Source organism: Mobula hypostoma, chromosome 15 (genome assembly GCF_963921235.1).
Source record: "Mobula hypostoma chromosome 15, sMobHyp1.1, whole genome shotgun sequence".
In the NCBI taxonomy this organism is placed as follows: domain Eukaryota; kingdom Metazoa; phylum Chordata; class Chondrichthyes; order Myliobatiformes; family Myliobatidae; genus Mobula; species Mobula hypostoma.
The window spans coordinates 56600558-56626202 of NC_086111.1; the positions used below are offsets into that span (position 1 = coordinate 56600558).

Below are 25645 nucleotides of genomic sequence, written 5' to 3' on the forward strand. Positions count from 1 at the left end.
TAGGTCTGTAGTCTAGTGTAGTTTGGTGTTTTACGTAGTTCAGTGTAGTTTTCGTATTGTGCATGTAGCACCATGGTCCTGAAAAACATCTCATTTTTACTGTGTACTGTACCAGCAATTATGGTCAAAGTAACAATAAAAAGTGACTAGACTAGACTAGACTATGAGGATGTTACTTGCTGTGACAGTGTTCATTTGGGAATCTGCTGTCAAACAGGTGGATAGTGTGTCCTAACCATGATAGGAGCCTGGCTGATGGTATTTGGAAAGAGCACTAGTACTGGTTTAACTATCCTGTCACTAAACTTGGAAGATTTTGTTTTGCTAGTGCACTTGTTTTGTGTTGCCCATGTCTCCAGCAGGCTGTAGGATGGGGACTATTGCTACTTGGTAAACCATGAACATTGGACTAGGGTTGGTCTCTGACCATTTAAGTTGCCAAATGGTGGAGGTAGTGGTGAGTCTTGTTGTTGAGCTGCATATGCTGAGAAATGGTTTCCAAGATACATCATAAATTAGTACCTAGTGTCACACTTCATTTTCATTGCTAAAGGGCATAAGGAGGGAATTGTTAAAATAATTCCATGCATGAGCAACTTCAGTTATGTAAATAGACTAGTGAATCAGGAGTTCACTGAACAGAGAATACAAAAAAAATCTAGTAAGTAAAGTCATAAAGACTATAGGAAGACTAGTGTAAAACTGTTCCCAATAGAAGGACAAAGAAACAGCAAATTTAAAGGAATACAGTATGATATCTTTTTAAAAACACAGCAAATACTTGGGGTCTGAAATGAAGGTCATTTAAAATGTAGCATAGAGCTCTAAGAATCTGAATGTAAAAGAGGATCTAACAAAATGAACAGTAACTGCCTTTCTCTTGTATAGATATAATACAAAGGCAAAAGGCTGAGTGTTGTAGATGTCCTGTGAAAATAATTTAGATTGAAAGGGGTTACTGCAGCAGGGGCTGAGATCCTCCAGCAGATTGTTGCTCTCCTTAAATCTCCATTCCAGCCATCAGACTGAAATAACCCTGACCAAAGTCAGATCTTCTGTCTGAGATGTACAATTCAAGCAACCATAGCCCTTTGATATAGTCAACCACTATTTCAACACCAACTTTATTGTCCATCTCAATGGGATTACTTTTGTTTTCCCCCTCATCATATTTTGGGCTTGATATTTCAAGTGGTGACATTTCTTTCCAGTTACAGTTCAGGGCATTTTGGAGTTCAGAATTCAAATCCAATGGCATTTTGTATTATCCAGGAGCATCCTTACTCCCCACTGCTTCTTTACCTACCTTTGCCCCTTGGTTATACTGTTGCAGGCAATCCAAGAATAGATAGCAACACACAAACGCTTGAAGTCAGCAGGCCAGGCAGTATCTTGAAAGAATACAGTTTGTTTCCAGCATCTGCAGATTTTCTCTTGTTGTTGAGAAAGCTATATAGCCTCCAGTTTTCCAGTCAGTAGAAGATCCCATTCATTATGATGGCAGCAGAAAGAAAAAAATTAAAGATGAATGTGAAATAGAAACACTACAATAGGCAACAGTGATGAATGTAGGCCTCTGTTGGGAGTTGTTTCCTGATATTGGAGAAATATGGATTGAATGCACAAAAGAAATCAGCATTTTCAGGGAAAAATAATTTTATTGAAAGATTTTTATTTTCAAGTAGACTAGCAGATTTATAGTTAACTTTAATCAAAATACAAGAAATGCTATATTGAGGAACAACTCCTCAATTAGCTAGATGGCAAGTGAAATATTAGTGAATTTTAACTGATAATTAAATGTGAAGTAGGTTTGACTTACATTTAAACAGGAAAATAACAATTTGACACTTAATGCCTTTAACTTAAAAACAAGCTAAATCAGTCTGAGCTCAGATAAAATCTGAAAAAAAATTATGGGAAAGGTTTTAAAGATTTTACAACTTTACAAAGTCAATGGACATTCCAAAATTGGAAAAAGACCTTTTCCCAAGCATAGAAAAGTTTTGTACAAATGAGATTTGAAAACAGTCAGATCTGAGAGTAATTTGATGAATCAAAAAGTAATTGTATCCAGAATGCATTTATGAAAATTTAGGGTTAGCCAAGTGAATGTTTTTGCTAATGCATGATAAGAATGTTAAGTAAGACTGCAGGCAGTAAAATCTTACTAAATTACAAGTGATCTGACCAGTTCCAAACTAACAAAACTTATGCAATAGATACAAAACAAAGATTAAAGGAAAGTTTGCCATTATCTCAGCAGCTGGGATCAAGAGAAGTTGTGCTTCAGTCTGAAGCACTGCAGGCACCAAACCTCAGGAAAGATCGATCTTGAAGTATAGATATGGCACAAACTTGCTAGAGTAATACATCATAAAAACAAACCACAAAGGATTAGTCATACTCAACAGACCCTTCAATCTATACCAATTATTGAGTTTTACCTACACTAATCCAATTTGTTGGCAATTGCTCCATTGCCATGGTATTTTGAGCAATTATTCAGATGCTTAGATATTGTGCAAATACCTGCCCATTTTATAAAGCAGCATTCCAAAATCTGGGCATTCCACCCCCCCCCCCAATTCCTCATCTAAAAACTGTGTCCTCTGGACTTTGACACCCCTGTCATGTGGTAGAGTTTTTCTATCTGCATCTTTAATAATTTTGTATACCTTTATCAAATTAGACTCTGTTCTGAGGAAGAGAAATCCACCCATGGCATCTCAACTCTGTTCCAGGTAATTCCTGGTATATCTCATCTGCACACTCTTCAGTGCAATAACATTAGACCTTTGTGCATTGACCAGAACTGCATAAATATTGTAGCTGTAACCAACTAGTGTTTCGTAAAATTATACAAACACCTCCACTTTTATAATGTGCTCCAGCTAATAAAGGCAACATTCAAGAATCTTTAAGTATATCAAAGTCAATTTCTCAGTAAAGAACCAGCCCAACCATAAACTAAGTTGCAAGGGAATGGGAACCAGAGTGTCAAAACAGATAGTGAAGTTGTGGAAACAGATGTAGACCTCAAAGTCAAGAATCAAAAGGTTGAGCATGGTGCAACTAATGTCCTGAGCTGCATATATTTCAATGCAAGTAGTACAAAGGCAGGTGAGCTCGGGGCATGGATCAATGCGTGGAATTATGATAGTGTAGCCATTAGTGAGACTTGGTTGCAGCAGTGGGCAGGACTGCTAGCTTAATATTTCAGCTTTCCATTCTTTTAGACGCAACAAAGTGGGAGGAATTAAAGGAGGAGGGGTGGCGTTACTAGTCAGGAAAAATGTCTCAGCAATGTTCAGTTTGGACAGACTAATGAGGCTTTATGGGTGGAATAAGAAAGGTACGACTACATTAACAGGTCTATGTTATAGACCGTCCAACAGTCAAGGATTTAGAGTAGGGGTTCCCACCCTTTTTTGCACCGCAGACCGGTTTAATATTGACAATATTATTGCTGACTGCGGGTGGGGGGTGGGGTGTTCAATTTCAACAGTGCGTGACAGGGAATATTGTTTCATATCACCAAATCACATTGTTTCCTCATGGCCCAGTGGTTGGGGACCACTGATTTAGAGGAACAAATTTGTAGAGATATTGCACACTGTTGCAAGGAACAAGGTTGTTATAGGTGGTGATTTTAAACTTTCCATATCGACTAGGACTCCCATACTGTAAAAGGAATAGTGGGATAGTTTGTCAAATGTGTTCAGGAAAGTTTCCTTAATCTGTATATAGAAGTCCCAATGAGAATGTGCTAGAGAGTATGATCTGCTATTAAGGAATGAGAAAGGGCATCTGACAAGTTTGTGTAGAGGAATATTTTGCATTTATTGATCATAATGCCATTAGTTTCAAAGTAAATTGGAGAAAGGCTATTTTGGTGGTAGCAGAAAGGATCCGACATCTAGATTGGGACAGGCTGTTTTCTAGCAGAGGCGTACTTGGCAAGTGGGAGGCCTTCAAAAGTGAAATTTTGAGTGTACAAAGCTCGCATATGCCTGTCAGAATAAAAGATAAAGACAACAGATTTAGAGAACCTTGGTTTTCAAGAGATATTGATGCCCTGGTTAAGAGAATAATAAAAAAGGTGCATAGCAGGTACAGGAAGGTAGCAGCAAATGTGCTTATTGAGTACAAGAAATGTAAGAGCATACTTAAGATATCAGGAAAGCTAAAAGAAGGCATGAGATTGTCCTGGAAGACAAGATAAAGCAGAATTCTAAGGATTCCACAGATATATTAAGAGCAGAATAATTGCAAATGACAAAATTGGTCCTTCGGAAGATCACAATGGTAATCCGTGTGTGGAGCTAAAATAGATTGGGGAAATCTTAGATTTTTTTTGCATCTGTATTCACTCAGGAGACGGACACAATCTATAGATTGAGGCAAAGCAGCAGTGAGGTCATGGACCCTCTACAGATTAGAGGAGGATGTGTTTGCTGTCTTGAAGCAAATTAGAGTGGATAAATCCCCAGGGCCTGGCAGTGTTCTCTCAGACCCTGTTGGAGGCAAGTGCAGAAGTTGCAGGGGCCTTCATTAAAGATATACAAAATCATTCTTGGCAACAGGCAAAGAATCAGAATTGGAGGATAGCTAATGGTGTTCCACTTTTTAGAAAGGCTCCAAGCAGAAACCAGGAAATTATAGGCTGGCGAGCCTGAATTCAGTTGTGGGAAAGTTATTGTAAAGTATTCCAAGGGACTGGATATTTGAGTATTTGGATAGACTGACTGATTAGGGATAGTCAGCATAGCTTTGTGTGTGGTAGGTCATGCCTAACCAATACTGAGTTTTAAGGAAGTTACCAGGAAAGTTGATGAAGGCAGCATGGTGGATATCAGCAGTATGTCAATGATCTGGATGATAAGGTGGTTAAATGGATCAGAAAATTTGCAGATGACAGATTCTGGGTATAGCGAACAGTGAGGAAGGCAGGCAGAGCTTGCAGCAGGATCTGCACAAGCTTGGGGGGGGGGGAAATGGGCAAAATGTGGCAGGTGGACATTGATACAGACAAATGTGAGGCGCTGCACTTTGGTAGAGTGACCAGGGTCTTACATGGTGAGCAGTAGGGGACTGGGCGCAGTAAAACAAAAGGATCTGGGAATACAGGTCCCCAATTCATTGAAAGTGATGCACATGTAGATAGGGTCATAAAGAAAGCTTTTGGCACTTTGGCCTTCATAAAAAAGTTTGAGTCCAGGAGATGGGATGTTATGTTAAAGCTGTAGAGATGTTGGTGAGGCCTAGTTTGGAGTATTGTGTGCAGTTTTGGTCACCGACCTACAGGAAGAGTACAGAGAAAATTTACAACATACAAGGATGTTGCTGGGATGGGAGGACCTGAGATACCTGGAAAGATTGAATAGGTTAGGACTATTCTTTGGAACAAAGATTGAGGAAAGACTTGATAAGAGCTACACAAAATTATCAGGAATACAGATAGGGTAAATGAAAGCAGACTTTTTCTACTAAGGTCAGGTGGGACTACAACTAGAGGTCATGGGTTAAGGGTAAAAGGTGAAATGTTGAAGGGGAACATGAAGAAATGGCTTCACTCTGTGTGGCATAAGAGCATGGAACAAGCTACCAGTGCTCAAGTGCTGTGTGCAAGCTCAATTTCAATGTTTAAGAAAAGCTTGGATAGGTACCTGAATGGGAGGGGCATGGAGGGCTATGGGACTGGGCAGTTTAAGTGGTTCAGCACAGACGAGATCGAAAGGGCCCATTTCTTTGCTGTACTTCCCTATGACTAAGACTCTATTTGGAGTGCTTTATACTTACTATATGCTCTTGTTTTCAAACCCTTGGTATCCCTTGCCATACAGGGTTCCCTGAACTTCCTGTCATTCATACATCCTTTTGGGATCACTGACTTGAACTCTCACTCTTTCACTTCCAAAAGACTCACTCCCAACTAAATTTGTAGTTGTTTGGAGTCTTCCTTTGGCAGTTTAAAAAAAAATTGAATTATATTAAAAATCACTTTTACCCAATTCAGATACAGTCTAGATAGACTATCTTTATTCTTTTCTACAACTACTTTGAAACCTACCAAGTAATGGTCACTATCACCAAAGTTCTCATCCACTTGCCCAGCTTCATTTTCTAGAATTAAGTCTGACACAGCCCAGTACCTTGTAGAACTATGCATATACTAAAGGTTTAATAGTATTTCCCCAAGTTGAGACAGTCAAAGATTCAAAATGATTCTATTGGATACAGAGAAGAAACATCCCAATGGAATTGAAGACAAATAGATACAATTGTATGACTAAAATTAAAGTATTAGGACTGATATTCAGGAACAATTGTTTTTGAGATGTTAAAGATGAACGCTCCTCAGCACTGGGCTAGATAGTTGAAATTAGGAACAAACTCAAGCTTCGAGTCAAGGATATTAAAGGATCTGAATCAAAGGTGAGTGAATAGAATTGAGATAAACAGTGATCTGAATGAATTGTGAACAAGGCTAAGGAGGTTTGAATTGTCTTGGATATTATCTATATATTAGGTGCAAAGTAAGGGGTAGTGAGAAGAGTTTCAGACTTAGCACAGGAACACCATGTTGGTGATGCCAGTGTAAATTTTCATAAGGATTTTTTCCAATTATCATTAACTGGTTATTATATGCTCCATCATGGATCCTTTCAGCAATGTGATTGTTAATGATTGCTACCGGACCTTGTTGCCCAGAAAGTGAGATTTAAAATTTTAATCATTTTCTTCAGGTAGCAAAAATTCTGAAAGTTTCAAAATGGCTATTTTTTTTAATATACAAAAGTTTATCCCCCCCGCCCCCTGGCCATACAGTTTAATGGTTCTTTCTACACCAGATTTAAAGTTGAATTAATCCATTCCAATTCTCTTCCTTTGTACCTGTTTTTATGTGCACACATCAGTCCCTTAATGCCACTGATTAGAGAGAAATACTGTAAATGGTTCCTTTCCCCTTACTGTATTGTTATTACTGACTTTGCTGGTGGGGGAGAATTTGGTTGATAGAGTGAGAAATCAATACTTGAATCAGAATGCAAGAGCTAAATGCACCGTATTGGAGACGAATTTTGCTCCATTGATCTGAAACAGGTCACTTCAGTTCTTTTCAGAAGCAAATGATACTTTAAAAATGCAACCCTGGATGAAAGAGGTGTAATTCTGATTCAGAGCAAGTTTCTGATTTCAAAGTTAATATACAACACTAATTGCTTCCTTAATCATATGCTTATTTGTTTAGCTACAATTAAATATTATTTATTAATATCTGACTTGTTTCACAATAATTTGCTTGATTTAAATGCTCATTCAATTTTGAAATATTGAGTACACTGGGGAAAATTTAGACAGTAACCTATGAGCATAAACTAGATAGCAAACTTGAACCAGTTCTTGAGTGAGGACAAAGAGTTGAGGATGGATCTAAAGCCTTAAACATTCTTATTTTTGGGTATTAATCCCAATGCTCTTACATGGTCCTAAAGCAATACTAAAGACCAGGTTAAATTATTAAAACAATTCATCTATTCTCCTTTCTGCGATTTCCCTCAATTGTACAATGGGACCCATCCTGGTTGGGTTTTGCAGTGGAGCTGTCAGCATCTGCTGCAAATGCTTGACAAAAAAAAGTGAAAGATGGTTACAGCCTTCTGACAGGTAAACAAATGTCTACTAATATAAAATAACGTTACGATTTCAGTATGTATTATTTGAAATACTGCAATCCAGTTTAATAATCTGAATAAAATTTTAAAGTGTATTCATGCCTTATGGACAGATTTCTTAAACTTTAGAAATTTATGCTATTTAAATCCTCATTGCAATCCCATCAATACTTTTATATATTTGTAGCTCTTTAGTGCTGTTTCACAAAATTGATACCTCTTCAGTCAGGAGGTAACTACATATTAAAAACTCATATTAGTTAAAATGGATTCATTTATTTCTATGAATAGTTAAATACGTGTACATGTTAATCATGAGCGATACATGACCTACTGATATGAGGAAGAATAGAGTCTGGGATTATATTGGTAGATTACAATTACAGTCTTTTTAATGGATTGCACAATCTGTTGGAAATCAATACTGCTATAAGCTGACTGCAGAACAAAAAAAAATCTATTGAAGCATTTAACTTGATACCTAAACAAATCTGCCAATGTTGTTGATGCATGCATAATACGTGACTGACCTTCAACTGGATCTAGTATGGTATGCAACCATCTCTGCCTGATATTGAGCAGGAGTAGTTAGGAAGCTGAATCATTGTAGCATTCAAATCAAAAAGTGCACAGTTGATACTTGGTTGACTAGTTCTACTACTTTACTGCTCCTAATGAATAGGAGGGGAACAGTTTGTATTGTTTCTTGATCCAAACTGCTGGTATGTATATCTTTTAGTTTCCTATGCAGGTTTCAGATACATGGCATGTTTCCACCATCCAAAGGAAAGTACAACTTCTACATACAAGCATTATTCACTGTCTATAAATTATGAATAATAAATTAGCTATGATACAAAGCAAAAAAAGAAAAGCAATACTAGAGAAACTTAGTGGCTGAAGTAGCATCTGTGGAGGCAAAAAGTTGCAGGGTCAAAACCCAAAGTATCAGCTATGCACACTTAATTTTTTCTGCTAGATTCCAGCATCTGCAAGTCTCTTGGTATTTCCCATTTCACAAGTAGTTGTTTGATGTGGAATCCGGGCATAACAAATATGTACCGTGACAGTACAATACAGCTTGAGCACATCATGCAATACGATGGCAGAAGAGAAACACCACTCGGTAATCAGAAGCTACTTGCATTTTTGTTTTGTTCTAGAACACAGGCTTTTGTCTTATCTGCATGACCACCAACTCTCTTTTAAAAATAGTATTTTTGACTCCAATGAGTGCATTTTCCAGAGAATTCTACATGGACAAGTGATTACTAGAATGAGTATCACCAAAAAAGTGCTTTCAGTTCCATGAATTTGTTCATTTAAAAAAAAATCCATCAATAAAATCCTTTTACTCCCCTTTGATCTACATATACTGAACCCTTTAGCCTTTTGTAAGCAAAGATATCAAAAATGTCATTTGTTCCAACATCTAAACTGATTTCTTTCCCTTTTGCTGGTGGTTGTATCCACACCTTGGACATTAGATATCATAAGTGCTGAAAACTTAACATAAAAGTATACATTGAAAATGTGAAGTAAAAACACTTCAGGAAACTCTCAGAACTTGGCATCTGTGGGGAGAGGAAAAGTGTTCAGTCAATTCAACTTGATCATTTTACTTGCAGTCCTCAATTTCTTTCGAGTTCTGTCCTTCAACTAGTTGACAGATTTCTCTACAAAGTATCATTTCCCTTTCTTTGCTGCAGGACCATCCTTTCCATATCAGTCATAATACCAGATCAAGATATACATTTAAATTTAAGAACCACCATCACCAAAGCTTGCTGCAAATTTTAATCCCACTAAAATACATAGACTGCTGTTTTCAAAACAGACCAGACAGCCCCCATGGAAGAACATTACAAGCTGATGGCCCTTCTTTAGAACTGCTCAGTTATCACACTGACAGGAAAAATAGTGTACCTGAAGTTGTTAAATTTAATTGAACCCTGCTGGGTATAACATAACCAGCTGGAAGATGAGATGCTCTTCCTTGAACTTTAACAAAGTAGCGTAGGGGGCCAAAGGTCAGAGTACAAGTGGAAAATTGAGATTACATTTAGGCTCAGCCTTGTGGACTGAAGGGAGATGTTCTGCAAAGCAGTCACCAATCTTCATTAGTTTTCTTTAATGTGAAGGGTTTCACTTAGTGGACACCATGCTTAATAGTAAATTCAACTGAACAGGTGCTTCACCGGGAAGTTTTCCAGAGCTTCAGTAGATGACAACCAATGCATCCAATCTATGGGCAACCTCTTCTCTTCAGGTCTTGCAGCGCATTAGATCCAGGAGATTCGTTGGCATTTACCCCATTCGTTTCTCTGGTGCAGTTTTGTTTTAATTCACACCCTATCCCTATAGCATCTCAAAGAAATTAATTTACTCACTTTTTGGGATTTTTGCTGTCGAGTCTTTCACCATCTAAACTAATCCAGAACAATTACAATCTCTATTAATTCCCCAGCCTCAACCTGTACAGACCAATAGTTACTCTCGTCTATTACACATCAGCATCATCGCCTGTGACTTGCATTTTATATTACTTGCTGGTGGCAGCAAGTTGAAGTTAGTGGAAGTTATGGAGGAAGATTCATGACTGACGTTGGTGGGATGGAAGAGGATAAAGAATCTTCATGAAGTGAACGTTAGCATGTAATATCTCATCAAATAAAGTTTATTGTGCGTTAGTTGGTAAGAAAATTATCTAAGATGATTAGTGGAACAAAGGCACGTCAGAGGGCATACAAAGTGATATCAGGAAGTCAGTCGTAGCCATACAAATGCATAACAAGCATCAACATGGACAAGTGATTACTGGAATGAGGATCACATTAAAGCAAGTTCCATGAATCTTCAACTGAAGGGTCTCAGCAGAACTCGCAGAAGGAAACTTAGGTCACAATTTGAGAATAAGGGGTAGGCCATTTAGAACGGAGTTGAGGAAAAACTTTTTCACTCAGAGTTGTGGATCTGTGGAATGCTCTGCCTCAGAAGGCAGTGGAGGCCAATTCTCTGGATGCTTTCAAGAAAGAGTTAGATAGAGCTCTTAATGATAGCAGAGTCAAGGGATATGGGGAGAAGGCAGGAACAGGGTACTGATTGTGGATGATCAGCCATAATCACAGTGAATGGTGGTGCTGGCTCAAAGGGCCAAATGGCCTACTCCTGCTCCTATTGTCTAAGGTCATTAGGAAGGAAAAGATGAATTATGAAAGGCAGTTGGCAACTAATATCAAAGATACTAAAAGCTTTATTAAGTATATAAAGGGTAAAAGAGTTGAGGGTAGAGATAGGACCAATAGAAAATGACGCTGGAGATATTGTAATGAGATATGCAGAGATGGCAGAGGAACTGAATGCGTATTTTGCATCAGTCTTCACAGTGGAAGACATCTGCAGTATACCAGACAGCAATACAGTAAACCTACAGCACAATACAGGCCCTTCGACCCACAAAGCTGTGCTGGACAGGTCCTTACCTTAGAAATTACCTAGGGGGTCATTCAAGAGTGTCAGGGAAGTGAAGTACGTGCAGTGAAAATTACAACTAAGGTGGTGCTCAGGAAACTTAATCCTCTGAGGGTGGATAAATCTGGACCTGATGCAATGCACCCCAGGTTCTGAAGGAAGTAGCTAGAGAGATTGAGGATGCATTAAAAATGATCTTTCAAGAATTGATGGATTCTGGCATCGTACTGGATGACTGGAAAATTGCACATGTTACTCCGCTATTTAAGAAGGATGGGAGGCAGAGAAAGGAAACTATAGACCTGTTAGCCTAACATCAGTTGTTGGAATCGATCGTTAGGGATGAGATTACCGAATACCTGGAGGCACATGACAAGATAGGCCAAAGCCAGCATGGTTTCCTGAAAGGAAAATGCTGCCCGATCAACCTACTGCAATTTTTTTTGATGAAATTACAAGCAGGGTAGACAGAGGAGATGCAGTGGATGTGGTGTACTTGGATTTTCAGAAGGCCTTTGACAAGGTGCCACACGCGAGGCTGTTTAGCAAGATAAGAGCCCATGGAATTACAGGGGAGTTACTAGCATGGGTGGAGCAGTGGCCGATCAGCAGCAACGAAGTGGGAATAAAGGGACCCTATTCTGGCTGGCTGCCAGTTACCCCTGGATTTCCACAGGGGTCAGTGTTGGGACCACTGATTTTTACAATGTATGTCAATGACTTCGACTATGGGATTAACGGATTTGTGGCTAAATTTGCCGATGATACAAAGATAGGTGGAGGAGTGGGTAGTGCTGAGGAAACACAGAGCCTGCAGAGAAACTTTAGATAGTTTGGGAGAATGAGCAAAGAAGTGGCAAATGAAATACAATGTTGGAAGGTGTATGGACAGGCACTTTGGTGGAAGAAATAAACGGGCAAACTATTATTTAGATGGGGAGAATTCAAAATGCAGATATGCGAAAGGACTTGGGAGTCCTTGTGCAGGATACTCTAAAAGTAAACCTCCAGATTGTGTCGGTGGTGAAGGAGAATGCAATGTTGGCATTCATTTCTAGAGGTATAGAATATAAGAGCAGGGTTGTGATGTTGAGGCTCAATAAGGCACTCTGAGACTGCACTTGGAGTATTGTGTACAGATTTGGTCTCCTTATTTTTAAAAAGGATATACTGACATTGGAGAGGGTTCAGAGAAGATCCATGAGAATGATTCCAGGAATGAGAGGGTTACCGTATGAGGAACATCTGGCAACTTTTGGGCTGAATTCCCTGGAGTTCAGAAGAATGAGGGGGAATCTCAGAAACATTCCAAATGTTAAAAGGCCTGAACAAATTAGATATGGGAAAGTTATTTCCCATGGTAGCGGAGTCTAGGACAAGAAGGCAAGATTTCAGGATTGAAGGGCGTCCATTTAGAACAGATGCGGTGAAATTACTTTAGTCAGAGGATGGTAAATCTATGGAATTTGTTGCCACAAGCGGCTATGGAAGGTAAGTCATTAGGTACATTTAAATCAGAGATAGATAGGTTCTTGATTAGCCAGGGCATCAAAGGGTATGGGGAGAAGGTAGGGGCATGGAGATTACCAGAAGAATTGGATCAGCCCATGATTGAATGGCCAAAGGGCCCACTTCTGTTCCTATATCTTAGGGTCCGAAATGTTGACTGTAGTATTTTCCATAGATGCTGTCTGCCCTGCTGAGATCCTCCAGCATTTTGTGTGGGTTGCTTGGATTTCCAGCATCTGCAGATTTTCTCTTGTTTGTGAGAAGTATCATAATCTACTTCTAGCAGGGTAGTTATGCTACCAAATTTTGGTTAAACTATGCTCAACAGACAATGCTGGTGGAATTCAGCAAATCCGGCAGCATCAATGGAAGGGTACAAACAGTCGATGCTTTTGGCAGAGACCCTTCATTAGAACTGGAAAGAGAGGGGACAGAAGCCAGAATAAGAAAATATGGAAAGGAGTACTACCGGCAGCTGATAGGCATGGCCAGGTAAGGAGAAGTTGGGTGGATGAGGGGGTGGGGGTGATTAAGCTGGGAGGTGTTAGGTGGAAGGGGTAAGGGGATGAAGAATGAATCTAATAGGAGAGGACAGTGGACCATGGAAGAAAGGGCAAGTAGTGGGGAGCTGGAATGAGATGGACAGCCAATAAGAAAGGGAGAGAGGGAAACCAGAATGGGGAATGGAAAACGAGGGTGATGTTGCTACTCTAATCTGAGTTTGGACTCATTGTGGCTGTAGAGGAGGCCATTGACAGTCATGCCACAATAGGAAATAGAATTGAAATGGGTATCCACCAGGAGATCTTGCCTTTTGCTGCAGACAGAGCAGAAGTTTCTTTAACAAAGCGATCCCCCAATCTGCCGCTGGTCTCAATGTAGAGGAGGCCTCACTAGATTTAATGGACAACTCCAACAAACCATTAGGGGAAGTGTCACCTGACCTAGGAGGACTGTTTGGGGCCTTGAATGGTGGTGAGGGAGGTGGTGTAGAGACAGGTGTAACTTGTCATGTTTTCAGGGGATAAATGCTAGGAGGAAGATCAGTGGAAAGGGATGAGTGGACAAGGGAGACACAGAATGATCCCTGTGGAAAGCCGAAGGGAGGCAGTGGGAGAAGGGAAATGTGTGCTTGGTAGTGGGATCACATTGGAGATAGCAGAAATTATGGGAAAAATAATGTGCTGGTTATGGAGGCTTGGTGGGGGGGGGCGGGGGTGGTCTGCAAGGACAAGGTTAACCCTCTCTCGATGGCAGGAGTTTGCTGTGAGTGCAGATGTGCAGGAAATGGAGGAGATGCAGGTGAGGGCAGTTTTGATTGTGGTGGAATGGAAACAATGTTCTTGAAAAGAGTAAGGACATCCTGGATGTTTTATAATGCAAGCCTCATCCGGTTACTAGACATGGTGGAGATGGAGAAACTGCAAGACGGATAGCATTTTTACAAATGACAGTGTGGGAAATGATATTGTCAAGTATATAAAGTATAAGATAGCTGAGAGAGTCAGTAGGTTTATCAAAGATGTCAGTAGATTGTCTCTAGTGATGGAGACAGATGGAGAAAGGGGACAGGTGTCAGAGATGTACCAAGTAAATTTGGGGGCAGGGTGGAAGTGGGAGGCAAAATTGATGAAATTGTCAAGCCCAGGAGTACAGGAAGTAGCTCCAATGTAGTCATCGATGTAGCAAAGGAGTTGGGGAACACGATGAGTGTCAGCTTGGAACACTAATTGTTCAATGCAGCTGAAAAAAGGGCAGGTACAGCCAGGGCCCATGGCTACACCTTGGGTTTGGAGAAAATGAAGGGGACTGAAAGGGAAAGAACCAGTTCTGCCAAATGAAGGAGGGTAGTGGTGGCAGGGAACTGGTTAGGTCTGTTGCTCACAAAAAAAAAAAGCTTAAGGCCTTCCTGATGCTGTAAGGAAGTGTATAGGGACTGGACATCCATAATGAAGATAAAGTGATCTAGGCCATGAAACCAAATGTTTTTGAGGTAATGAAGCACATGTGAAGTGGCAAGAATGTAGGCAAGCAGCTGAACCAAGGGGGATAAAATGGTGTGGAGGTACGCGGACAAGAGTTCCGTGGGTAGGAGCAGGCAGAAACAATGGATCCATCGGTCCTGTTAGGTTTGTTGGTCTTGGGCTAGAGATAAAAATGACTAGCGCAGGGTACCGGATATACAAGGTTGGCAGCAGTGGATGGGAAATCTCCAGAGATTCGGTTGATCATGGTGTGGGTGTCAATGGCCTGATGTTCCTTAATGAGATCCTGCTCAAGGGAGATGTCTGAAACCTGCCGATTACCTCAGGGAGGTAGAGGTCAGTCCACACTGCAATGGCAACCTCCACTCCCCCCCACCCCACCCCACCATCAGCAGGTTTGATGGTGAGATTCATTAAGCTATACTTGGAGTATTGAATTCTGATCATAAGCAAAGCTGCAGGGCCTGATAATATACCAGCTCAGGTTTTGAAAGACTGCGCAGCCCAGTTAACTAAGGTGCTGATGGGATATATTTAACATCTCTCTGGAACAGTCAATTATCCCCTCAGTTTTCAAGGGCTCCAACCACCATTTCAGTCCCAAAGAAGGTGACAGTAACCTGCCTAATTGACTCATCTGGTGGCACTAACATTAACCATTATGAAATGCTTTGAGTGGCTGATCATGGAGCACATTAAAGCCTTACTCCCGGCTACACTGGACCCTTTCCAATTCACTTAACACTCAAATTGATCCACTAATGATGCAATAGCCTCTGCCCTCTAATCTGTCCTGTCCCACCCGGAAAATGAGGTCTCCTGTGCTGTTTAGACTTAAGTGCACTATTTAACACAGTCATACCTCAGAAACTCATGGGAAAACTGGCCTCATTGGGTCTCAACACCTTCCTCTGCAGCTGGATACTGGACTTAACATCTCTCGTCCATTATGCTGAACACTGGCGCTCCAAAGTGTGCTCAGCCCACTGCTGACGCATGACTACGTCAGAGGATCCAGTTCAAACCGCATCATCAAGTTTGCGGATGATGCAACTGTGGTCGACTTATCAAGAACGATGACAAGATGGAGTACAGTGAGGAAGTGGAGAGGCTGGAAAATTGTTATGACAAGAACAACCCAAGCCTAAAATGAAGGCGGCCAAGGAAATCATTGTGGACTTCAGGAAGGTGCAGATAAACCAACAACCTCTTCTTCCTCAAAGCTGAAACAGGCCAAACTCCCACAAAAGCTTCTGCTTAACTTCTACAGAAGCACAGTTGAAACCACCCTGACCAATAGCGCCACAGTGTGGTATGCCAGCTGCACAGCCGCTGCGCGACAAGACCTGCATCGCGTGGTGAAGGCGGCCCAGCGAATTGTCAGGATAGAGCTCCCAGGACTGGACACCATCTATTCCAGCAGACTCAGGAGGAAAGCAATCAGCATAACCAGAGACACCACACACGCCGGCCACTCCCTGTTTGACCCGCTGCCGTCCAGCAAAAGGTTCAGGACACTAAAAGCCAGAAGAAATAGACAGGAACAGCTTCTATCCCAGAGCTGTGGCCTCCATCACACCACTCCCACAGAACAATGACAAACTGTGAGCACACACATGCACACCCAAGGACTCAAATACTTGCACTAACAGCACTGTGCATTACTGTGATATTCTGGTGCTGCTGCGGCTCATTTTCTGCTATTTATCTATTAATACTGTTTTTCTATTACAGTCTTCTTTTTATCTACCACTTTATTTAATTGCCTGAGAGGAAGCCAAACAGTTTCAGTGTACCCATGTATAATGACAACAAAGATCACTCAATTCAATTCAATTACATGGCTCCTCCAAATAGAGTTAAGTGCCCCAAGTTATAAACACAAAATACTCTGCAGATGCTGGGGTCAAAGCAACATGCACAACACGCTGGAGGAGCTTGGCATGTCGGGCAGTATCCGTGAAAACAGACAGTCAATGTTTCAGGCCAGAACCCTTCGTCAGGACTGAAGAGGGAAGGGGCAGAGACCCTATAATGAAGGTGGGGGGGGGGGAAAAAGAGTGGGAAGGAGAAGGCTGGTAGGTTCCAGGTGAAAAACCAGTAAGGGGAAAGCTAAAGAGGTGGGAGAGGGGAGGCAGGGAGGTGATAGGCAGGAAAGGTGAAGAAGGAATAGGGGAAAACACAATGGGTAGTAGTAGGAGGCAGAACCATGAGGGAGGTGATAGGCAGCTGGAGGAGGGGGCAGAGTGAAACTAGGATGGGGGGGGGCGGGAGGGGAGTTACCAGAAGTTAGAGAATCCAATATTCATGCCAAGGGGCTGGAGACTGCCCAGACGGTACATCAGGTGTATACCATCATATACCAGTGCACTGCATTCCTGGTTCACACCAGAGATGTCCTCACTTGGCCCTTTAATATCACCTCCCTAAACAAAAGGTACAGCCTTCCCAAGAAAATGCAAGGCTCTCTCTGCACTCTCCCCCAACCATTTTATCTGTATTTTACAGGAGCACCATTAAGAGCTTCCTGACAAGTTGCAGCTCCATCTGGTATGGCAGCAGCCAAGCAGGCTAGATGTCCCTTCAGCGGACTGAAAGCAGCTGGGAGGATCACAGGGGTCTCCCGACCAAATATCAGGGACATTTATCACAAGTGCTATGCAGGGCCTTTAATATTATTAAGGTTCCCATCCATCCACCAGCATCCTCTTACTTTCTACCATCAGCCAGGAGACTCCCAATGCAGAAAAAAAAACAAGAAAATCAGGATGGGAAACAGTTTCTTCCATTTGGCCATTATGCTTCTGAACTCCCTGCTGCATTACATTCAATGTGTCACTGGTTAACCTTTTCCATATCTTACAATATTTATACACTAGTTTTTTTATTTATGCGCAATTTATCTGTAGATTTTATCCCTACCTTCACGTCTCATTTCTATGGGTATATAGATGTACATACATAAATGACAATAAACTTAACTATAAAACTGATAAAAGTGATACTTGGGAAGGAGCAAAAGACCTTTTACACATGATAATATACGGACCTTGTCAAAAGCAGATCATCTTCAAAGACATGAGGTACTGCAAATGCTGGAAATTTAGAGCAATACACACGATGTGCTGGAGGAGCTCAGCAGGTCAGGCGGCATCTATGGATGGGAATAAACAGACGACATTTTGGGCCAAGCCCCTTCATAAAAGTCTTAATTAACTTGAGAGCGCAAAATTAAGACACCATAAATGGTAGCCAGGAAAACCAACGTAAAAGGCAGCGATAATTTTTGATGAATAATATGGATTCATTAAAAGTAGTTTGGGATTTCAGGACTGCGCTTTGAACAGAAACTAAAGCGGAAACAAGAACGCCAGTGTGCAAGAAATTTAGTGCCCTCTGATGTCCCCATCCACCCACAAGTTGCAAGTGGGCAAGTTGAAGAGATGCGAACACGGGTACAGGCAGCCTGCACTCACCAGCGGCTGATTGACAGCCAACCCTGAACGTGACCTCCGGCAGAGTTAGCGCTGACGTCAAGGTAGCGGGACGAGTACGCCTGCGCGGCCGCTCTGACAGACATGGCGCCGTAACAGCACATGGCGGCGATCGGCACGGTCACTCTTACCGTCTGGCAAAGTGCGGTAAAATCCGATCGAGATCCCCCCGGCTCAACTCGGACACCGGCCCCGGGGCCCGCGAGGCGTTCGGTCTCCGCATTCGCCTACCGCTCTTTTTCGGGCTCTCTCTGCTGCGGCGGGTGGCGTGTGCTTTGAGGGAGCGAAGACTATGGGGGTGCAGGGGTTCCAGGAGTATATCGAGAAGCACTGCGCCAGCGCCGTGGTGCCGGTGGAGCTGCAGAAGCTGGCCCGGGGGAGCCTGGTGGGTGGAGGCCGCAACCGGCCTCCGCAGACCCCGCTCCGCCTGCTGGTCGATGCTGAGAACTGCCTACACCGCCTCTACGGCGGCTTCTACAACGACTGGGTGAGCGGCGGGCAGTGGAACCACATGCTGAGTTACCTGGCCTCCCTCTCCAAGGCCTGCTTCAGCGGCAACATCGAGCTGGTGGTTTACTTCAACGGCGCGCTGGAGAAGCCCCGCCTCCACGAGTGGGTGAAGAAGCAGATCAACGACAGGCAGACAGCCCAGCAGATCATCAGCCACGTCCAGAACAAAGGCACCCCGCCACCCAAAGTCTGGTTCCTTCCCCCTGTCTGCATGAGCCACTGCATCCGCCTCGCTCTCCTCCGTTTCCGCGTGAAGGTAAATACCAACTTGCAGGCCTATATGTTTTCAAACGTTAATTAATTAACTTGAAGATCCCCGCCCTCAGTTTGCATTTCATCACTCTGATCGGCCGCTGATGTTTCTAGTGTGGGTTTCAGTTCTGCACATGTCACTCAAATTAAGGGGCTCAAGGGACTTGCGGCAACAGGGCTTAGATTCCCATGCCAAGAACTGTTATACTAACAGGTCCTGACATAAATTAACGTTAATAAAATAACTCAGTTAGGTTGTTGGTACTGCCCAGTGAGAATTATGTTGTAACAAGGAATTACCTATAATCAATTCCATTTAAAAGGATAAGCCAAAGACCTGGAAGTTGTGTTTATATAGAATTCTACTTCCGTCAATTTTGTAAAACCACAAAAAATAACTTAAATCTGTTTGTAGAATTAGTCTCCAATTGTTTTAGTATTCCGTGCATGATCCCTTGCATTATTTGTTTTATTTTAAGTCTACTGGTACTACTCTAAGGGAGCAAATAATATATGATAAGGAAAGCCTTGAGACATTTGCTTATATGAGGGTGTAGAGGCACTAACTGATGAACTCAGAGGCTGAAGGTATTAACAGTGACTCCCCTTGGGCCAGCAACTTGTGGCTTGTGGTTGTGTTGTCATAAGAATGTAGGAGCAAGCCACCTCTCCCTTTGAACATTTTTGTTCAATTCCTTGTGCTAACCCACTGTCCTTGGTTGCTTTAATGCCCAGAAACTTCTCAATAAATATTTTAAATGAACATAGTGGTCTTGGACAAGGAAGTACAAAGCTTGACCATTGTGAAGAATTTTTTTTCTCATGTCTGTTAAAGATAGCTTATCCTTTAGACGAGACATTCAAAGTTGAAAGTAAATTTTATTATCAGAGTACATATACGTCACCATATGCAGATCCATTTCCCTGCGGGCATACTCATTAAATCTGAGAATATTACATGAACAGTTATAACAGGCAAACTCTGCAAATGCAAGTATAAATAAATAGCAATAAATAACAAGAGCAAGATTCCTTTTTCTAGACAGACCCTTGAGTCAAGAGAGTTGCTGTCCCTGTCAAAAATAGCGAGAAACATCTCTTATTTTTCTAAGCTCAAGATAATACATAGTTATCTGTATTCAAACTCACCTTGTACTGAAAACCCACCACTTACGCCATGCCATGCATTTCGGTTTTGAATAGAGAGACCAAGATGTGTTCAGTATTCTAGTATGATCATAATTGCAGTGAAATGTTTATACTTCTGCACTCAACCCCTCTTGTAATAAAAACTAGTACACATTCACCTTCCTAATTGCCAAACATCCATGAGTAACTTGTGCACAAGGACAATTAGGTCCCTTGGAAGATCAACAATATCCAGTCTCTCACCAGAATCAATTTAATATGTAGTGAGATTTGTTGCTTTGCGGCAACAGTCCAGTGCAGGATATATAAATTACTATGTTATAAGAATAAATAAATAGTGCCAAAGTTACATAACGAGGTAACGTTCATGGATCCTTCAGAAATTTGATAGCAGGTGGGAATCTCTTGCATTTCTGTTTTGTGCATCAAAGTAGATAATTTCGCATTTTTCCAACTTGTATTGGGTGAGTCATATTCCTGCCCACTCACTCAATTGTCTATTCTTTTGAGGGTCTTTTGCATTTTCTCTGTTTGTAATCGCACCTTTTTTTTCTCATCAACAAACTTAGAAATCTGACATTTGGTCCCCTTATATCATTGATATAGAGCATGTTTAGCTGGGGCTCTGCCACCAATTCCTGTAGTATTCCGTTAGTCACTGTTTGCTGACCTGAGAATGCCTCCTGTGAAGGATGTACAGAGGGAGTAATGCATGATGTAAACAAAAGCCATTCATGGAGAACCAGCTCATTCCACCTGGCAGGAATGATGACAGGTTCTGAAATAAGTTTGGCAACAAACCAGACCTCTTCAGATTAGTGTGGAAGAGAAAATAGTAGAGCTGATGGTTTGTTCAGTTAACTGCAGTTGCTGAGTCCCAGTTGCACTGAAAAAGTAATAAAGTTGTAGATGCTAACATTGAAAATGCACAGGTTTTGAAATGGCAAACATTTTAAAAATACACATTCTCCCCTAATGGCTGTGTTAGCCTTTAATTATTTGTTGTAATACATCAGTCAGAAATGGCACAGCTAATTTGGGTGCAGCGTAGTCCCATGGACTGCTACGAAGAAATAAGCAGTTAATCTGCTTTACTGTAATGTTGATACTATTACTTAATTAGTTTGCTGACAGATTTTAGGTTTTCAATTTCTTAAGAAAATACATTTAACACAGGTTGTATTGTCCATTTGATATCAACTGCGGAACCTATAATAGTTCTCTATTTTAATCCATCTGAATATCCAAGTTAAGCTATAACAGAAATAGGCATTTCTTTTGTATATTCATTGGTGACCCATCTCTTCATGCTTCAAAATTTTCACTATCTTTACTGTGTTTTAACTGCAAGTGTGGCTCAGGCCTCAAAGTTATTTGGCAAGGGAGCTGCCTGCACTGCTGATACATTCATCATCATTGTGACACTCTTTCCACACATGCTGTGAGCATTTGCATTAGGCTATGTATTGTTTATCATTGGCTTTAATACCTCAGATGCTAACACATCAAGTTCTGTTGTTTGTAGATGGATGCCATAATTTTGTTGCATCTATCTACCTGCCTTAATTTATATGCAATATTTTGTTTTGACCATTGTATAGAAATTATACAGTGGAAAATCTTAATGTCAAAATTAAAGCTTGCACCTGTGCTATATGAAGTACTTTTTTCCTAATTTTCCATTCCAGGTGTCCCTATATTAACAACTAAGATGACTAGGGAGGAATACATGCCATAGAATGGCTATTTTAGTATTGTGAATCATACAGGTTAATTTGGTTTGGAAATTGGTGGAAGCCATTAGATGGAAAATATTGTAATTCACTAAGGTTACTTGGTTGAAATGCAAAAGTTTTAGAAATTGCAAATACACTGCTCATTGCATTACAAAAATAATTTTAGTTATACAGATGGTCCAGTAACACTAGTTAGTTGCTTGTTTTACTGTTTAATATTTTTTATATTTACTTGATCCATGGAGAGAATACTTCTAAGCCAAATACTACGGAATTTAGAAATATTCTGATCTGGCAGTAATTTTACAGAGCAATACAGTTAATGATTAAACTGAGTGACACTTCATTATTTCAGGCAAATGATCACCAGCCTGAATGTTAATACTGCTTGACTAAACCTACTTAAACATCTCACAGTTAGAAATTATAAAGACCTCTTTCCTTATATCCGTCTCAACTACACCTGCATGAAAACCATCAGAAATGTGAAATTATCTTAGACAGCAAATTAGATTTTCAGTTCTGATTAATTTGTATTTTAAGTATTGAAAATATCAACAATTTTCATGTTGCAGCTTTTTGCTAAGGCCTGCCAACTTGCCAGATTGTGTTGAAAACCTCCAAGAATTAAAAATTAAGCTCTTCAACTTTTCCGTAAGAACTCCCTGTGGAAGAGTGAAAAACTCTCAAAATGGATATTGAATGGTGAATCATGTTTCTTAGATTTGAAGACTGTACACGTCACTTGTCCCCTCCCCAGATGTAAACATATTGAGAAGGAGGAATGACACAGCCAAGGCTATACTGATGAATAGTTCTGTAATAGTGGCATATGGGTAGGGTTTGCTCATGTATGTGTGGTTAAATTTTAAGAACAGTTTGCATGAAAGTGGGTTGGATACCCTTGAATTTTGAGCTTTTTAGCGTATTCTAATTGACCTGCTTGAATTAATTAATACACTGAAATTACGTTACTTTATGGAGGAAACCAGCATAAGCAATGCAACTTTAAAATTATATGCATGTTATTTAGGAATGAAACCAAAGCAAAATATAGGAACATTCAAATTAGAAACAGGAATATGTTCATATGACTTCTCTCCCATTTAGTAAGATGTTAACTAAATGTAATGGGACAACATTGGGACGACAATCCCAACAACTTCTGTTATGGAACTGTTTGAAGGTACATGCGAATGAGGTAAAACTCTGATAATGTAGTATCCTTGGGACCTTCAGTGGCAGACCAGCAGAATTTTCCAAACTAGTTCAGTAGTTGGTTCCATTTAATATCAGAGAATGTATACAATTATACAACCTGAAATTTTTATTCTTCGCAGACATCCACAAAAACAGAAGGGTAGCCCAAATAATGAGTGACAGTAAAAATGTTAGAACTCCAAAGCCCCACTTCTCCCCCCCCCCACAAACACACACAAGCAGTGGCAAGCATCAAGCCACCCCCACTTACCACAGCAAAATCCATCAGCACGCACCATCCACCAAGCAAAGCCCCCAAGAGAGACCATGGACTGCAGTACAACAAAAACTGATCATTCACCCGACAATTCGACATACCACAGACTCTCTCTCCCTAATAAAGGTGCAGAGAGGTGTCACACAGTGAGAGGGGAGACTAACAAAACAAAAAAAAGCAACTTGCTGATTGCGATATTAAAGTCTGTTGCATCACTATTTTTCAAGTTCTCTGACTCAAGAGTCAGCAGCAAACTCTTCCCCCACCATCGAGAGAGAGAGAGAGAGACAGTGATTCGTCAAGTGCAGAGAACTCGAACAGCCAGTCTGCTGTTCATGATATTCCATTTTCTCTCGCGGCACTTCAGTCAGTGACACCAGTCAGGAATCAGCTCATCCACAGGGCTGCAAAGCCTCAGTACCCCAGAGGTTTACTCGTCTTCCAGGCCGCACCCTTGGGTTATTGGAAAATGGCCAATCAATAAGCCCCGGGAGCAGAAACCATCTCTGTAAAGAACCATGATTTGAGTGCAGCTGCAGGTCATGGGCACTGACAGGACCACATCCACTTTGAAAAGGAAAAAGAGACAATAGTTCAATAGAGATTAAACTATTGAATATTAGCGCCACAACATGCATATATATTACTTTTTTCACAAGTTGACAGTAGTATAATAAATTTTAAACTGGACCTGTTCAGTATAAAGAGAATGAGAAATAGAACCTGGTAAGTTTTAGTTGTTATGCTTCAGATCGTCTTGTACTTTGGCCTTATTATTTGGGCTATACACCCTGGACTCCTAGCTCACACTAATCAGTGAGCCAAATGGCAAACCATGGGAATGTCCAAACAATTGGATGTCAGATTATTATAGTTTTATTAAATCCCAGACTATAATTTTTGTAAGGGTATCAAGTTATATAGATAAATGCTGAATAAATGGCATTGTGGTATAGTTTGACCATGAAATAGTTGACTAATAGAACTGGTTTATTGGTCTGAATGCATTGTGTGAGTGTTAAAATCCTCCTGAACATGCTAGTAGAATTTTGTTTGGTTTGGCCATCTGCAGTCCTAATTAGAATCAGGTTTAATGTCACTGACATACTGTGTCATGAAATTTGTTGTTTGGCAGCAGCGGTACAGTGCAATACATAAAAAATACTATGAATTGCAATATATTAAGTAAGTGCAAAAATAAGCAGAAATAGGGAGGTAGTGTCCATGGGTTGGTTCATTGATTGTTGAGAAATTTGATGACAGAGAGTGTGTGTCTTCAGGCTCCTGTACCTCTCCTCTGATGGTAGTACTGAGAAGAGAGCATGTCCTGTGTGATGGGCGGCACCTTTTGAAGGTGTCCTCGATGCCATGGAGGCTAGTGTCCAGGATGGAGCTGGCTGAGTTTGCAACCCTCTGCAGCCTTTTCTGATTCTGTGCAGTGCTCCTTCATACCAAACAGTGATGCAACCTGTTAGAATGCTTCCCACAGTACATCAAAAATTTGCTTGTCTTTGGTAATATACCAAATCATCTCAAGCTCCCAATGAAATGTTATTATTTGCATCAATATGCTGGGCCCAGGATAGATCTTCTGAGATGTTGACACCCAAAAAAACTTGAAACTGCTCACTCTTTCCACTGCTGACTGGTCCATCGTTGGTCTCATGGAGCCAGAGAACATGCTGTAGCTCTCTGGCATGTGTCCTGAGAACAGTATGACTTTGAGTGACAAGCAAAGTAGAGGTAAATTATATGGTTTGAATTATCAGAGTTGTTAGGAAGAGCAGCCACCAGACAAGAAAAGGAAAATGATTTGGATTTTATTTTACCTGGACTGTTAGCAGTAATTTATTTGCTCAAACTAAGTTTCTCATTGAACTGTTACTGATCCAGGAATGGAGATGACAGGAAGCAAGGATAATTCCCTTGGCTTTCTTTAATAACCAGATGTTCCAAAGATTGGAGGTGTTATGTATAATTTAATGCATTCATATCTGAAATCTGAAATAGTTGATTATCAGTCATGACTGTGTTGGGAGTATGCATATTTTCGAATCAGAAAATTGTGGATCTTAGAGACCTGAGCATGAAATTCAAATATGGTACTGCTGTCAGTGACATTAAATTTAAGCATTTCTCTTCTCTTGAAGAGAGATAAGGGAATTCTCACCAATATTTGGCCCCACTATTTATTGTTCAATCAGTTTAACTAAAAATAGATTTTACGGTCATTATGTTTCGACATTTGGGAGCTTACTCTGAATAAAATGGTAGTTATGTTTCATCTATTACCATGAAAATACTTTTCTAAAAGTCTTAATTGGCTGCCTAGTCTTTAAATTATGAAACACCAAAAGAATGTCCCCATGCTTATAAATGTAAG

The 25645-nt window shown here is 40.8% G+C and overlaps 1 protein-coding gene and 1 long non-coding RNA gene across 4 annotated transcripts in view; one reads left to right on the forward strand and one right to left on the reverse strand.

Annotated features, from left to right (window-relative positions):
* Nucleotides 1–1662: 1662 nt before the first annotated feature.
* On the reverse strand, nucleotides 1663–18402 carry LOC134356886 (uncharacterized). Its single transcript, XR_010020455.1, has 3 exons — nucleotides 18270–18402; nucleotides 17694–17798; nucleotides 1663–2361 (listed from the first exon to the last, which is right to left on the reverse strand). It is a non-coding gene; the product is annotated as an uncharacterized LOC134356886 (long non-coding RNA).
* LOC134356884 (constitutive coactivator of PPAR-gamma-like protein 1 homolog) overlaps nucleotides 18176–25645 on the forward strand; it is a 138948-nt gene continuing 131478 nt past the window's right edge. For 2 of the 3 annotated variants that reach the window (XR_010020454.1, XM_063068124.1), the window contains exon 1: nucleotides 18176–18904. Coding sequence is in view for 2 of the 3 variants with exons in the window: in XM_063068124.1 (XP_062924194.1) it covers nucleotides 18431–18904 (474 nt within the window). In the remaining variant the exon portion in view is untranslated. The remainder of the gene's footprint in view (nucleotides 18905–25645) is intronic. The other variant, XM_063068123.1, reaches the window with a different exon arrangement.